General features: G+C 40.3%; 1 protein-coding gene and 1 non-coding gene across 2 annotated transcripts in view; both read left to right on the top strand.

Annotated features, from left to right (window-relative positions):
• Nucleotides 1-16,741, top strand: part of UBXN2A (UBX domain protein 2A) — a 36,536-nt gene extending 19,795 nt beyond the window's left edge. Inside the window, exons 3-7 of the mRNA XM_032293990.1 lie at nucleotides 2,439-2,577; nucleotides 7,072-7,178; nucleotides 12,618-12,755; nucleotides 13,768-13,926; nucleotides 15,861-16,741. Coding sequence (XP_032149881.1) covers nucleotides 2,439-2,577; nucleotides 7,072-7,178; nucleotides 12,618-12,755; nucleotides 13,768-13,926; nucleotides 15,861-16,059 — 742 coding nt within the window. The 3' untranslated portion in view covers nucleotides 16,060-16,741. The remainder of the gene's footprint in view (nucleotides 1-2,438; nucleotides 2,578-7,071; nucleotides 7,179-12,617; nucleotides 12,756-13,767; nucleotides 13,927-15,860) is intronic.
• Nucleotides 3,961-4,077, top strand: LOC116562140. The gene has a single exon (XR_004273791.1). It is a non-coding gene; the product is annotated as a U5 spliceosomal RNA (small nuclear RNA).
• Nucleotides 16,742-17,189: the final 448 nt, after the last annotated feature.

Here is a 17,189-nt window from a genome sequence, read left to right as displayed (position 1 = left end):
GTAATCCCAGCACTTTGGGAGGCTGAGGCGGGTGGATCACTTGAGGTCAGGAGTTCAAGACCAGCCTGGCCAATATGGTGAAACCCTACCTCTAAAAAAATTAGCCAGGCATGGTGGCATGTGCCTGTAATCTCAGCTACTTGGGTGGCTGAGGCAGGAGAATTGCTTGAACCCAAGAGGTGGAGGTTGCAGTGAGCCAAGATCGCGCCATTGCACTCCAGCCTGGGCGACAAAAATGAAACTCTGTCTCAAAAAAAAAAGAGGTTGGGCGCGGTGGCTCACCCTTGTAATCCCAGCACTTTGGGAGGCCATGGCAGGCGGATCGCAAGGTCAGGAGATCGAGGCCATCCTGGCCAACATGGTAAAACCCCATCTCTACTAAAAATATAAAAATTAGCTGGGTGTTGTGGCATGTGCCGGTAGTCCCAGCTACTCCGGAGGCTGAGGCAGGAGAATTGCTTGAACTCAAGAGGCAGAGGTTGCAGTCAGCTGAGATCATGCCACAGCACTCTAGCCTAGACAACAGAGTGAAACTCCATCTCAAAAAAAAAAATGAAAAAAAGAATTTGAAAAATCTTATTTCTGTACTTTTATAAATTTTTCTGCATGACTTCAAAAGAGATCAGTCAGAAACCATCTTTTCTAACAAACAGAATCTTAGATAATATTTCTTATACAAAAAAATAAAAATATAAAATTAAAACCAGTAAAGTATTAAACTACTATAGGCTGGATGCAGTGGCTCACACCTGTAATCCCAGCATTTTGGGAAACAGACACAGGAGGATTGTTTGAACCCAGGAGTTTGAGATAAGCCTGGACAGCATGGTGAGACCCTCTTTCTCCAAAACATTTTTAAAAATCAGCCAGCTGTGGCAATGTGCACCTGTAGAACCAGCTACTTTGGGGAGAACCACTTGAACCAGGAGGTTGAGGCTGCAGTGAGCTGTGATCATGCCACTGCACTCTAGCCTGGGTGACAGAATGAGACTCTGTCTCAAAAATAAATAAATAAATAAATAAACCACTATAAATGAAGTCTTCAGTGGGAAATATTCTGAAGTGTGCAAAGGAGCAAAAATGCAATTGTTCCTGGTACATTATCCCCTTTAGTTTCAAGAGTGTTTTCTGTTACCAAAAAATGCATAGTAGCCTCTTTTAAAGCCATTTTGAGGCCTTTAAAAATAACACATTTTTGGCCAGGAGCAATGGCTCACACCTGTCATCCCAGCACTTTGGGAGGCCAGGACAGGCAGATCACTGGAGCCCAGGAGCTTGAGACAAGCCTGAGCAACATGGTTAAAGTCCATCTCTACAAAAAATTAGCTGGGCATGGTGGTACAAGCCTGCAGTCCCAGCTACTTGGGGGACTGAAGTGAGAAGATTGAGTACTAGAGGTTGAGACTGCAATGAGCTGAAATTGAGCCACTGCACTCCAGCCTGGGCGACAAAGACTTTGTTTCTAAAAAAACAAAACAAAGCCACAACACATTTTTTTAATCCAGACCAGTGGTTTTTAACCTGGAGAGATTTTGCCCCTACCACATTTGGCAATGTGTAGAGATGTTTTTGGTTGTTATAACAACTGGGGGTTAGGGATGGGGCAGAGATGTGCATCCTACTTGTTGTATCTCATGGTTAGAGACCAGGATACTGTTAAACATTCTGCAGCAGTGTTCCCCAACTTTTTTGGCACCAGGGACTGGTTTTGTGGAAAACAGTTTTTCCATGGACCTGTGTGGGGAGAAAGGGAGATGGTTTCGGGATGATTCAAGCACATTACATTTATTTGAACTTTATTTCTATTATTATTACATTATAATGTATAATGAACTAATTATACAACTCACTATAATGTAGAATTAGTGGGAGTCCTGAGCTTGTTTTCCTGCAACTAGATGGTCTCATCTGGGGGTGATGGTAGACAGTGACAGATCATGAAGCATTAGAGTTTCATAAGGAGCATGCAACCTAGATCCTTTGCATGCTCAGTTCACAGGTTAATGCTCCTATGAGAATCTAATGCCACCACTGATCTGACAATAGGCAGAGCTCAGGTGGTAATTCAAGCAATGGGGAGCGACAGTAAATACAGATGAAGCTTTGCTTGCTTGCCCATCACTCATCTCCTGCTGTGCGACCCGTTCCTAACAGGCCATGGGCCTATGGGTTAGGAATCCCAATCTCCAATGCACAGGACACCTCATTCAGCAAAGCATTATTTATTTCTAAATGTTAATAGAGCTGAGGTTGAGAAAACCCTGCTCTGGACTAAAAAGGGGCTAATGACTTCCCCAAGATTATATTAACTTAGAAAAGGGCCTGAACTACAGACATGCAGGTAGCATCTAAGTTCAATGTCCCCTAACTAGAACAAAATAAGTAAATTTTTAGAGACCTGATAGTTAATAGTGCCTATTTTTCTTTATCTTGTTTAGGGTTTGTGAAACAGGATCTGATAATCAACCTCTTGGTAATAATCAACAATCAAATTGTGAATATTTTGTTGATAGCCTTTTTGAGGAAGCTCAGAAGGTTGGTTCCAAACGCTTGTCTTCCACTGAACAGAAGAAACAGGTAAATAAATGTCCATTACTTTTTTTTTCCTTCCAGTGTTTCTCAATATATGGAACTTTTAGAGAGTCCCTAAGGTCAAATTGTTTTGTTTGTTTGAGATGAGGTCTTGCTCTGTCACCCCAACTGAAGTGCAGTGGCTTAGTCTTGGCCCACTGCAACCTCAACCTCCTGGGTTCAAGTAGTCCTCCTGCTTCAGCCTTCCTGGGTAGCTTGGACCTCAGGCATATATCACCATGCCCAGCTAATTTTTTTTATTCTTTTGTAGAGATGGGGTCCTGCTTTGTTGCCCAGGCTGCTCTTGAACTTCTGGGCTCAAATAGTTCTCCAGCCTTGGTCTCCCAAAGTGCTGGGATTATAGGTGTAAAGCCAAAACTGTTTTCATGATATATATTATTTCCCTTTTTTACTATGTTCACAAGATAGGCACACCTATAATCCCAGCACTTTAGGAGGCTGAGGCAGGAGGATCACTTGAGCCCAGGAGTTGAAAACCAGCCTGGGCAACAAAGCAAGACTCCATCTCTACAAACAAATAAAAAAATTAACTGGGTGTGATGGCATGTACCTGTTTCCCAGCTTCTTGGGAGGTTGAGGCAGGAGGACTTCCTGAGCTCAGGAGGTTGAGGCTACATTGAGCCATGACCACATCACTGCACTCCAGCCTGGGTGACAGAGTAAAACCCTGACTCAAAAAATAAGATAAGATAAAATAATATAAAAAAACAAAACAGCTGGGCACAGTAGCTATAATCCCAGCACTTTGGGAGGCCGAGGCAGGCAGATCACGAGGTCAAGAAATCGAGACCATCCTGGCCAAATGGTGAAACCCCATCTCTACTAAAAATACAAAAATTAGTCTGGTATGGTGGCACGTGCCTGTAGTCCTCGCTACCTACTTGGGAAGCTGAGGCAGGAGAACCTATTGAACCCAGAAGGTGGAGGTTGCAGTAAACCAAGATCATGCCATTGCACTCCAGCCTGGTGGGAGAGCAAGACTCTGTCTCAAAAAACTAAAAATAAAACAAAAAGTTGTATTTAGTTTGCACTGATATTGCAAAAGCAGTTGTGGGTAAAACTACAACACCTTAGCAGGAATCAAGGCAGTGGCAACAAACTGCTAGCAGTTACACATTGAGCATCCTAAATCCACCAAATCCAAAAATCCAGAATGCTTCAAAATCCAGAATTTTTTGAGAACTGACACGATGCTCAAAGGAGATGCTCACTGGGGCATTTCAGATTTCGAATTTTTTAATTTGGAAAGCTCAACCAGCAAATATTTCAGAATCTGAAACTTCTGGTCCCAGGCATTTCATATAAGGAATATTCGACATGTACTTTATTCTTTGCTTATACTTACAAGGGGAAAGAAAACTAATTTTAATGCTCTGGTTTCTCTTCATAACGAATAAATCTTTCGCCTTTTACTAAAGATTTCCGTGGAGAGAAACAATTATGAGTTTATGGCTGAATTTTTTGATGTCCTGCTTAGGCAGGGCTCATTATCTAGTTAATTAAAGATAGACGTGGCCGGGCGCGGTGGCTCAAGCCTGTAATCCTGGCACTTTGGGAGGCCGAGGCGGGTGGATCACGAGGTCAAGAGATCGAGACCATCCTGGTCTACATGGTGAAACCCCGTCTCTACTAAAAATACAAAAAATTAGCTGGGCATGGTGGTGCGTGCCTGTAATCCCAGCTACTCAGGAGGCTGAGGCAGGAGAATTGCCTGAACCCAGGAGGCGGAGGTTGTGGTGAGCCGAGATTGCGCCATTGCACTCCGGCTTGGGTAACATGAGTGAAACTCCGTCTCAAAAAAAAAAAAAAAAAAAAAAAAAGAAAACTAATTTTAATTAAGAATGTCATTAATGAAGCAGTAGAATTTGTAAATTTTATATCTCAAACCTTGAATACATATCTTAATATTCTGTGTGACAAAATGTGAAGTATGCATAAAGTATTTCTACAATATACAGTAATATCTCAAGGAAAAGTGCAGTTATTTGAGATCAACAAACTATATATATTTTTTTGAGACAGAGTCTTGCTCTGTCACCAGTCTGGAGTGCAATGGGGTGATCTCAACTCACTGCAGCCTCCGCCTCCCGGGTTCAAGCGATTCTCCTGCCTCAGCCTCCTGAGTAGTTGGGACTCAGGCACACACCACCATGCCCAGCTAATTTTTGTATTTTTAGTAGAGACAGGGTTTCACCATGTTGCTCAGGTTGGTCTTTATCTCCTGACCTTGTGATCCGCCTGCCTCGGGCTCCCAAAGTGCTGGGATTACAGGTGTGAGCCACCACACCCAGCCAACTGTCTACTTTTTCATGGCATATTGCTTCTGCAAGAAAGAATGGTTTACATACGGACTATGGTTATTCCAACTTCCATATTTGGTAGATATTTTCTAATAATGAATGAAGTGAGCCTGGCACTTCAAGGAAAACAACTTATAGTAACTGTTGAAAATGATAAAATTTTATTTAACAACTTTTTAAGTGAAAATAAGACTTAGAAAATTGCCACCATAGGCCAGGCTTGGTGTCTCACACCTATAATCCTACCACTTTGGGAGGTCAAAGTGAGTGGATCACTTGAAGCCAGGAGTTCAAGGCCAGCCTGGCCAACGTGGCAAAATCCTTTCTCTACTGAAAAATACAAAAGGGCTTGGTGGTGTACATGTGTGATCTCAGTTACTCAGGAGGCTAAGGGATGAGAATCGCTTGACCCTGGTGGGTGGAGGTTGCAGTGAGCCAAGATCGTGCCATTGCACGCTAGCTTGGGCAACAGAGTAAGACTGTCTTAAAAAAAGAAAAGAAAAAGAAAGCCACCGTACCTGACAACTTCTCAAAACGTAAGGAATTTCCTAGTGAGATTAGTATCATTTTAATAAATATAAATTTTGTTATATAATGAAATAAATGTGTCAGCCATTGGAAGATCTGCATAATTAAGAAAATCAGTATTTTCCAAATGACCAATATATGATGTAATAAAGTGATGCATGAGTAAAAGAGCCAAAGTATCACATATTTAATGTAACAAGTATATGAAAAGATGATTGGTAAGTTTTAGATTCCGCATTCAGATACTCAACTAACTTTTGAGATACTATTACTACTTAATAAATTTTGATTAAGTATCAAAGAAGAATATCCTGGGAAGGCTATTAAAATACTTCTTTTTCTAACTACATGTGTGTATGACGTTTGGTTTTTTTAAAAAAACATTTCAATCAAAATAACATGTCACAGCAGGCTGAGAGCAGTACCAATTATGAGACCCCAGCTGATTTTTTGACATGAGACATTAAAAGTATTTGTGAAAAATCCCTTCACTCTAATTTACTTTTTAAGTTAATTTAAAATTTTATCAAAGTTTAAGTCATAAAAACTTAAAGTCTATTTGTTGTGAAAGGCTTATGTTGAAAAATGACTACTTGGCCCTAGCATCTACTTTTTTTTTAGTGGGGAGGAGTTGGAGTCTCACTCTGTCACTAGGCTGGAGTGCAGTGACGTGATCTCAGCTCGCTGCAACCTCTGCCTCCCGGGTTCAAGCGATTCTCCTGCCTCAGTCTCCCCAGTAGCTGGGACTACAGGCGCGTGCCACCATGTCCAGCTAATTTTTTGTATTTTTAGTAGAGACAGGGTTTTACCGTGTTAGCCAGGATGGTCTTGATCTCCTGACCTTGTGATCTGCCCACCTCGACCTCCCAAAGTGCTGGGATTACAGGCGTAAGCCACTGCATTCAGCCCGCCAGTTAAATTTTTTCTAAGGCATGACTGTGGTGAAACCCTTCTTCCTTCTTCAGTGGACCGGTTGTCTGGTAGGGGAGCTCTACTGCTGTTGCTCTGGAGTCTGTGATCCTGAGTATTCTCCTCTGTCCTGGTTACTCAATTCTCTGCCTCTCCTAACATCCCTCCCCTCTTACATTTTAATTTTTATGAAGCCAGTTATATTAGTCCATTTATACACTGCTGATAAAGACCATACCTGAGACTGGGAAGAAAAGGAGGTTTAATTTGACTTATAGTTCCACATGGCTGGGGAGGTCTCATAATCATGGCACCAGCAAGAGAAAATGAGCAAGAAGCAAAAGTGGAAACTCCTGACAAACCCATCATGAGATTTATTCACTATCAACAGAATAGCATGGGAAAGACCAGCCCCCATGATTCGAGAACCTCCCCCTGGGTCCTTCCCACAACAGGTCGGAATTTTGGGAGATACAATTCAGCTTGAGATTTTGGTGGGGACACCACCAAACCATATCAATAATTTTAATTTTTGGTAGAAACTGGGTCTAACTATGTTGCCAGGGCTGGTCTCAAACTCCTACGCTCAAGCAATCCTCTTGCCTTGGCCTCCTGAAATGCTGGGATTGCGAGAGTGAACCACTCCACCCGGCCTGAATAGTGATAGAAGAAATTTTCAAAGGACTTTCAATCCTACTACATTTTATTAACATGATGCATTTTGTTTCCTACTGTTTTGCAGGTAGATGTAAATATAAAATTATGGAAAAACGGATTCACCGTCAATGATGATTTCAGAAGTTACTCCGATGGTGCAAGTCAACAGTTTTTAAATTCCATCAAAAAGGGGTGAGTAGCTAGGTGTGGTAGCTCAAGCCTGTAATCCTAAAACTTTGGCAGGCTGTGGCAAGAGGATTGCTTGAGCTCAGGAGTTCAACACCAGCATGAGTAACATAGTAAGACCTTATATCTACTTAAAAAAAAATATTACCCAGGCAGCCCAGCTACTCAAGATTGCTTACACCTGGGAGATCAAGGCTACAGTGAGCCATGATTGCACCACTCCAGCCTGGGCAACAGCACGAGCCCCTGTCTCCATCAATAAATAAGGAGATGGGGTGAATAATCTTTGTAATAGGAAGATATTTTAGGCATGTTTTTTGTCAAAGAATTCATTTTAATGTTCACACACCCCTACACATTCACAGATAATACTTTTTCTTTTGTAAGTTCACATTTTTATAAGATTAATTTTCTTAAGAGAACTACAACTACAGTGTTTTTCCTTTTTGAGATAGTCTCTCTCTGTCGCCCAGTCTGGAATACAATGGCATGATCTCGGCTCACTGCAACCTCCACCTTCTGCAGTCAAATGATTCTCATGCCTCAGCCTCCCGAGTAGCTGTGATGATGGGTGTGCGCCACCATGCCCATCTAATTTTTGTATTTTTATTAAAGAACAGGGTTTCACTATGTTGGCCTGGCTGGTCTTGAACTCCTAACCTCAAGTGATCTGCCCACCTCAGCCTTCCAAAGTGCTGGGATTATAAGCATGAGCCACCGCGCCCCGCCAACAACTATAATTTTGAAGAAAGTTTAGGAACTTGAATTCTTATCAACCCACATCTTACTTAAACTAATTTACTTTACTAAGTATTTTTTGATGCCACTTCTTCTTTATTATTTAACATTTATGTTTAAATATCTGTAGAGTCTTTTAAATGGTCACGTTAAAAGCCTCTCTTACCCTACTTCAGCTTGGGAGGCTGTGTGATTCATGAATTAAAATTTTAAAAGAAAAAAAGTGTAATGTTTACTGTATATTTATGAATTTAAGTATTATACATGCTTGATCTAGAAATTTTTTTTAAGTATTAAGAACTTGAAAATCACCTAGGCGCAGTGGCTCATGCCTGTATTCCCAGCACTTTGGGAGGCCGAAGTTGGTAGGATCACCTGAGGTTAGGAGTTTAAGACCAGCCTGGCCAACATAGTGAAACGCTGTCTCTGTTAAAACATAAAAAAATTAGGTGGGTGTGGTAGCAGGCGCCTGTAATTCCAGCTACTTGGGAGGCTGAGGAAGGGAGAATTGCTTGAACCCAGGAGGTAGAGGTTGCAGTGAGTCAAGATGGTGCCACTGTACTCCAGCCTGGGCGACAGAGAGAGAGTCCATCTAAAAAAAAAAAAAAGAACTGGAAAATCACTTATAATGTAACCACTCAGAAGTAACTACTATGAACATTTTTGATGAATTTCATTCTATCATTTTCTGTCCATAGATTCATATATATGATGTATACAGTTATTTTTTAAACAATTTTAAATTCATCATACAAAATATTTGAATATATCTGAGTGATATTTTATCACAACCGTGCTCCATAATTTTTATATATACTTAATTGTTCTTGGCAACATAGTGTTTTTTGTTTTTATGTATTTTTAATTCTGGATGTTGCTCTGTCACCCAGGCTGGAGTGCAGCGGCACAGTCATAGCTCACTGCAACTTCAAACTCCCCATCTCAAGTGGTCCTCTCACCTTGGCCTCCCAAAAAGCTGAAACTATGGGAGTGCACCACCATGCCCAGCTATTTTTTAAAAATGTTTAGTAGCAATGAGGTCTTGCTGTGTTACCCAGGTTGGTCTCAAAACTCCTGAGCTCAAGCAGTCCTTCTGCCTTGGCCTGCCAAAGTGCTGGGATTACCAGCATGAGCCACCATGCCCAGCTAAGTATTTAAAATTCTACCACTATGAAAAATATTTTGACTATTTTTTATATTTATGTAAAAAAAAAGCTTTGTTTATATATAATTATATATAAAAACCAAAGAGATGAATAATAAAATGCATCCCTTTGAAGTATACAGTTAAGTATTTTTTAATGTTTACAGAGTTTTACAATCATCAGCACAATCTAATTTCAGAATATCATTATCACCCCCAAAAACCAAATATATTGCTGAAAGAAAAAAAAAATCAGATACTAGAAATCACTCTTCATTTTCCCCTTCACTACAGCCCTGACATAACCATGAATCCACTTTCTGTCTGTCTCTATGGATTTCTGTATCTATGTATTTGCCTGTTCTACACATTGCATATAAATGGAATCCTACAATATGTGTCCTATTATATCTGATTTCTTTCCTTTAGCGTAATGTTTTCAAGGTTTATCCATGTTGTAGCTTGTATCTGTTCTTCTTCTTTTTTTTTTTTTTTTTTTTTTTTTTCAGAGACAGAGTGTTAAGCTCTGTCACCCAGGCTAGAGTGCAGCGGTGCAATCTTGGCTCACTGCAACCTCCACCTCCCAGGTTCAAGCGATTCTCCTGCCTTAGCCTCCTGAGTAGCTGGGATTACAGGCGTGCACCATTATGCCCAGCTAATTTTTGTATTTTTAGTAGAGACGGGATTTCACCATGTTGGTCAGGTTGGTCTCAAACTCCTGACCTCGTGATCTGCCCACCTTGGCCTCCCAAAGTGCTGGAATTACAGGCATGAACCACTACACTCAGCCCTTGTTCTTCATTCTTATTTCCATTGTATGGATATAGCACATTTTGTTTATTCATTTATCAGTGTTTAGTCATTTGGATCATTTCCACATTTTGAGCTATTATGAATAAGCTACTGTGAACATTTATCTACAAGTTTTTGTGTGGTCATATGTTTTCATTTCTCTCAGGTATAAATCTAGAAGTGGAATTGCTAACTCTTATGTTAACTTTATGAAGAACTGCCCAAATGTATTCCAAAGTGGCTATACCATTTAACATTCCTACTAGCTCTGTATGAGGGTTCCAGTTTTTCCACATCCTGACGCATGTTGGTTTCTTTTTTAAAATTATAGCCATTTTAGTTGTTGTGAAGGGGTATGTCATTCTGGTTTTGACTTACATTTCTCGAATGACCAGTGATGTCGAGTGTCTTTTCATGTACTTATTGGCCATTTGTGCATCCTCTTTAAAGAAATGTCTGTTCAAATCCTCTGTCCAGTATTTTCTTTGCCTTTTTTTTTTTTTTTTTTTTTTTTTGAGACAGAGTCTTACTTTGTTGGCCAGGCTGGAGTGCAGTGGGATGATCTCAGCTCACTGCAACCTCTGTCTCCCAGATTCAAGCGATTCTTGTGCCTCTGCCTCCCAAGTAGCTGGGATAACAGGCATGTACCACCCCACCTGGCTAATTTTTGTATTTTAGTAGAGACAGGGTTTTACCATGTTGGCCAGACTGGTCTTGAACTCCTGACCTCAAGGGATCCACCTGCCTCGGCCTTTCAAGGTGCTGGGGTTATAGGCGTGAGCTACTGTGCTCAGCCTGTTTGTATTTTCAGGTGGGTTATTTGTGTTTTTATTGAGTTGTAAGAATTTGTCATATTTTCTTAATGCAAATTCCTTATCAGATATATGATTTGCAAATATTTTCTCTCATTATTTGAGCAATTTCAACCCAAACAGAAAAAATGAAACAATTACATAGAATTGCTATATGTATAGAGTGCTATTTATTCACTAAAATATTTTTTAGACTTTCTTATTGAAGTATGACTTATATACACAAAAGTACAGGCCAGGTAGGCCAGGTGCAGTGGCTAATGCATATAATCTTAGAACCACTTTGGAAGGCCAAGACAGGAGCATCATTTGAGCCCAGGAATTAAACCAGCCCTGGCAACATAGTGAGATCCCATCTCTATGAAAGAAAACCTAAAAAAATCAGATGTGGTGGCACACACCTATAGTCCTGGCTATTCAGGAAGCTAAGATGGGAGAATCACTAGAGCCCAAGAGGTTGCAGCTGCAGTGAACCATGTTGGTGCCACTGGACTCCAGCCTGGGCAACAGAGTGAAATCCTATCTCAGAAAAAAAAAACAAAAAATGAAAAGAAAAGTACTGAAATCACAACTATATACTAAATGAATTTGGATTATTTCTGTTCGAATAAATCAACTACTTTAAAATAATTTGTTAAAATTTGTCCTTTGGCTGTACACAGTGGCTCATACCTGTAATCCCAACACTGGGATGAATCACTTGAGCCTAGGAGTTCAAGACCAGCCTGGGCAACATGGTGAAACCCCACCTCTATAAAGTATACAGAAATTAGCTGGGCATGGTGGCCTCTATGCTACTCGGGAGTCTGAGGCAGGAGGATCACTTCAGCCCAGGAGGTCAAGGCTTGTAGTAAGCCATGATCGCACCACTGCACTCTAGCCTGGGTGACAGAGTTAGACCCTATCTCAAAAAAAAAAAAAAAATCAAATTGTTTTGTTAACAGAGGTGTCCAATCTTTTGGCTTCCCTGGGCCACACTGAAAAAGAAGAATGGTCTTGAGGCACACATAAAATACTAAAAGGCACTAATACTAATAATAGCCGATGAGCTTAAAAAAAGTTGCAAAAATCTCATAAATCTCATAATGTTTCAAGAAAGTTTACAATGCTTTGTTGGGCCATGTTCAAAGCCATCCTAGGCCACAGGTTGGACAAGCTTGGTGTAGTATATAGCCATCAAAAATTTCATGACTTTAGTACTATTCTAGGTACTGGTATAAAACTCATGCTGGTCAGGGGGTGGTGGTTCACACCTATAATCCCAGCACTTTGGGAGGCTGAGGGAGGAAGGTTGCTTGAGCCCAGGAGTTCAAGACCAGCCTGGACAAGACCCTGTCTCTACAAAAAATTTTTAAAATATAGCCAAGCACTGTGGCACGTGCCTTTAGTTCCAGCTACTTGGGAGGTTGAGGTGGGAGGATCACTTGAGCCCAGGAGTTCTGGGCTATAGTGCAATATGCCTATCAGGTGTCCACACTAAGTTCAGCATCAATATGGTGACCTCCTGGGAAGGGGGGACCACCAGGTAGCCTAAGGAGGGGTGAACTGGCCCAGGTCGGAAATGGAGCAGGTCTCCCGTGCTGATCAGTAGTGGGATCGTGACTGTGAATAGCCACTGCACTCCAGCCCAGGCAACATAATGAGACCCCGTCTCTGAAAAAAGGAAAGAAAAAAATATTTTTTTAGGTATATATTTTCACGATAAAAAGTAATAATTAAAACTCATACTGTTCATGAGCTTATAGTCTTATAAATTATATTGTTCTTGTGGGGTTTTGATATTATTCATATTATTTAATTACATTGTTTTGAATACATTTAGTTATTTCATTGTAGGGAATGTTATATATCTTATTTCTATATGTTTCTACATATTATTCATTTTTTGCGTGTACAGAATGTTCTTCAGAGAAAGAAAATACATTGGGAACTTTATCATTTATTTCTTTGCTTTCCAAGGGAATTACCTTCAGAATTACAGAGAATTTTTGATAAAGAAGAGGTGGACGTTAAAGTTGAAGACAAGAAAAATGAAGTATGTATGTCTACGAAGCCTGTGTTCCAGCCCTTTTCAGGACAGGGTCACAGACTAGGAAGGTAAGTATACCTATTGTCTTGTTTTCCCTAGATCAAGGTTTAACTAATTATCTATCATTATTTTACCCATGTAGACCACATGAATAGAGTTTATCATTTCTCTCATTGGAAATCAGATTTTTTTAATGTTAATTTTTATGAGGACTCTTAAATTATAGTTACCTAAGTGTATATTAACAATGCCAGCACTACACTAAAAAAATCATAGGGGCTATTTTTGTTTTATCCAAATCAAAAGGGCTTGGTTTATTAAGGACAGAATTTAATAGGTAAGTCCTTTTCTCTCCCTTGCACCCACTACTACAGAGTACATGTGCTAGCTTTTGAATATTATTGTTCTTTTTTTATGGTTACCACTGCCTGCAGCATTGTGTTATATGATCTATGTATGAATTTTGAGGTAATAAAAATGAAAATTAGTGTCAGTATCAAAGCCTTTAATTATTTTCAAGTTTACAGTTCCCATCCCATCTAACAGAAAATGCAGAGAGATTAGATATGGGAGCTCTTTCATTTTTATAAATTCTCGTATTTTTAATTATCAAGATTGGTAAGGTACATACATATTTATCCACACGTACAAATATATCTGGATGCATCTTTCAGAATGATGAGGAATACTTTAGTTTCTTTTTTTATTATAACCCAAGGACTAAGCTCAATAAAAAACTTATAATTTCTTTGAGAAATTCAACCTGGGCAATAGATAAAGTCCATAGATCTATGAACCTTCTTTAAAATTATCCATTCTGTAAAGCGCTACTCAAATAATGCCAGTAACAATATATGTAGCTTACAAATTACTTGTATATATATAATTTTATCAGATTCTTAGAACCATCATATAATGCGGACATAATTTATCTTTCTGTTATTATTGAAGAAACAGATATAACTTACAAAAATCTTCCCAAAAGCTATACTTACTGTAAAATTTTTATAGTAATTATTTAATGATAAAGTTTTATTGAATGGAAAAACATGTCTAACTTTGTTGTCTGGATTTCCTTAGTGCCACACCAAAAATTGTTTCTAAAGCAAAGAGTATTGAAGTTGAAAATAAAAATAATTTGTCTACTGTTCTGCTAAACAACTTAGAACCTGTTACTAATATACAGATCTGGTTAGCCAATGGGAAAAGGATTGTCCAGAAATTTAACATCTCTCATAGGTGAGTCTTCAATTTCAGTATTTGATTTTTTTTCACCAAGTTTAAATTTCATTTCTTCTTTTCAGTTCAGTCAACAGTTTGTTTATTTATTTATTTATTCTGAGATGGAGTCTTGCTCTCTCACCCAGGCTGGAGTACAGTGGCACGATCTCGTCTCACCACAACCTCCGCCCCTCAGGTTCAAGCAGGATTCTTCTGCCTCAGCCTCCCGAGTAGCTGCGATTACAGGCATGTGCCACCATGCCTGTAATTTTTATATTTTTAGTAGAGATGGGGTTTTGCCATGTTAGCCAGCCTGGTCTCGAACAGGCTGATCCGCCCACCTCAGCCTCCCAAAGTGCTGGGATTACAGGCATGAGCCACCGCTCCCGACCTTCTTAAAAGCTTTTTTTAGCTGGTGTCATGGCTTATGCTTGTGGTCAATTGGGAAGCTGGGGTGGGCAGATTGCTTAAGCCCAGGAATTCATGACCACCTTGGGCAGTATGGTGAAACCCCATCTTTACAAAAAATACAAAAATTAACTGGGCGTGATGGCACACACCTGTAGCTCCAGCTACTCAGGAGGCTGAGGTGAAAGAATCACTTGAGCCCAGGAGGTTGAGGCTGCAATGAGCCGTGATCTCACCACTGTACTCCAGCCTGAGTGACAGAGCAAGAACCTATCTCAAAAGGGAGAAAAAAGTTTATTTCATTTGTTTTAATAAAAAGTAGAATCAGCCGGGCTCGGTGACATGTGCCTGTAGTCCCAGCTACTCAGGAGGCTGAGGTGGGAGGATCACTTGAGCCCGGGAGTTCTGGGCTGTAGTGTGATATGACGATTGGGTGTCCACACCAAGTTTGGCATTATTATGGTGACTTCCTGGGAGTGGGGGACCACCAGGTTGCCTAAGGAGGGGTGAACCAGCCCAGGTTGGAAATGGAGCAGGTCAAAACTCCTGTGCCACTGCACTCCAGCCTGGGCAACATAGAGAGACTCAGTCTCTTAAAAAAGGTAGAAACACCATATATAGCATATGTAGTTTTTATTTTTATTTTTTTAAATCATTTATTTATTTATTTGTTTATTTTCAGTAAAAGTGGCACAGATAAATAACAAAATATATGACCGGGCATGGTGGCTCATGCCTGTAATCCCAGCAGTTTGGGAGGCTGAGGTGGGTGGATCATGAAGTCAGGAGTTCGAAACCAGCCTGGCCAAGATGGTAAATCCCCATCTCTTCTAAAAAATACAAAAATTAGCTGGGCGCAGTGGCGGGCGCCTGTAATCCCAGCTGCTCGGAAGGCTGAGGCAGGAGAATCGCTTGAACCTGGGAGGCGGAGGTTGCAGTGAGCAGAGATCACGCCATTGCACTCCAGCCTGGGCAACAGAGCAAGACTCCATCTCAAAAAAAAAAAAAAAAAATAGAAAGAGAGAGAGAGTTAAAAGAATAAGAATAGATCGCACTCGGTGGCACACGCCTGCAATCCCAGCACTTTGGGAGGCCAAGGTGGGCGGATCACAAGGTCAGGAGATCGAGACCGTCCTGGCCAACATGATGAAACCCCATCACTACTAAAATACAAAAAAAAAAATTAGCCGGGGTTGGTGGTGTGTGCTGGTAGTCCCAGCTACTCAGGGGGCTGAGGCAGAGGAATCACTTGAACCCGGGAGGGTGGAGGTTGCAGTGAGCCGAGATCACACCACCACACTCCAGCCTGGGTAACGGAGCAAGAGTCCGTCTCAAAAAAAATAATAAGAATAAGAATAAAATACATATGTACCACCTACCTCAAAACATAGATTCTTACCAGTATACTTTGTGTCTTTCTATGGTTGTGTCTCTTTTCTTCTGTGGAAAAGATAAATAACCATTGTCCTAAATTTGTGTTGATAATTTGCTGCTTTTATTTATAGTTTTACCTATAATAGTTAATAGTTTTTGCTGTTTTGCAGGGTAAGCCATATCAAAGACTTCATTGAAAAATACCAAGGATCTCAAAGAAGTCCTCCATTTTTCCTGGCAACAGCTCTTCCTGTCCTCAGGTTGCTAGATGAGACACTCACCCTGGAAGAAGCAGATTTACAGAATGCTGTCATCATTCAGAGACTCCAAAAAACTGCTGCACCTTTTAGAGAACTTTCAGAGCATTGATTTTTGATAGACTAAGTGGAGAATTTGTGGAGAAATGATGGTTGTAAGTAGACATGCAAACCAAAATTGGGGACTGGAGAAGGCAGACTCACTACACTTTTGGTTCGAGTACTATTAAACTCTCTCCTGATGAGATGTTAGAGAAGTACAAGTTAGGAAAGTAGCATATGACTGGAAACTATATTCAGTGCACTTTTTCCAAAAGGCTACTCAGAAAAATATACTTATTTTCAAATACCAATTATCAAGATATATGAAATAGGCATATTATTTAGAATCTTAATGTGGTATAAATTAGCAAGTGTGTTCACAATATTATTCAACCATCATTCCCAAACAGCAGGGATTTATTTAAATGTTAGCTGTCTCAGAGTTTTTAAATAGCTAATATGGCCAGGCACAGTGGCTCACGCCCATAATTCTAGGACTTTGGGAGGCCTAGGCAGGCAGATCATGAGGTAAAGGGATTGAAACCATCCTGGCCATTATGGTGAAACCCCGTCTTTACCAAAAATACAAAAAGTAGTTGGGCATGGTGGCACGCACCTATAATCCCAGCTACTCGGGAGGCTGAGGCAAGAGAATTGCTTGAAGCCAAGAGGCGGAGATTACCAAGTGAGCCAAGATCTGCCACTGCACTCCATCCTGGTGACAGAGCAAGACTCCATCTCAAAACAATAAAAATTTAGAAATTTAAAATTAAAATAAAAAATAAATAACTAAATCATTGAAAAATTATACATGGCAGGTTAAAAGTATCAGTGTAATTATTTTGCCACTTAGATGCAAAGCTGGAGAGACCTGTTTTTACTACAGCTATGGCTAAACATCTAAGTGTCTTTGGTTTTTATTCTGTAATGGCAACATAGACTCAAATATTAATTTGGCAACAATATCAAAGATATATTTTCATTTAAGAATTAAATTGTGGGCTGGGCACAGTGGCTCACACTTGTAATCCAAACACTTTGGGAGGCCAAAGTGGGCGGCTCACCTGAGGTCAGGAGTTCAAGACCAGCCTGACCAACATGGTAAAACCCCATCTCTACTAAAAATACTTTAAAAATTAGCCAGGCATGGTGGCGGGCGTCTATAATCCCAGCTACTCAGGAGCTGAGGCAGGAAAATCG

This window comes from Sapajus apella, unplaced genomic scaffold, assembly GCF_009761245.1.
Source record: "Sapajus apella isolate SASKATOON/1434 unplaced genomic scaffold, GSC_monkey_1.0 scaffold31, whole genome shotgun sequence".
Lineage (NCBI taxonomy): Eukaryota > Metazoa > Chordata > Mammalia > Primates > Cebidae > Sapajus > Sapajus apella.
This window is presented reverse-complemented; position numbering and strand designations above follow the sequence as displayed.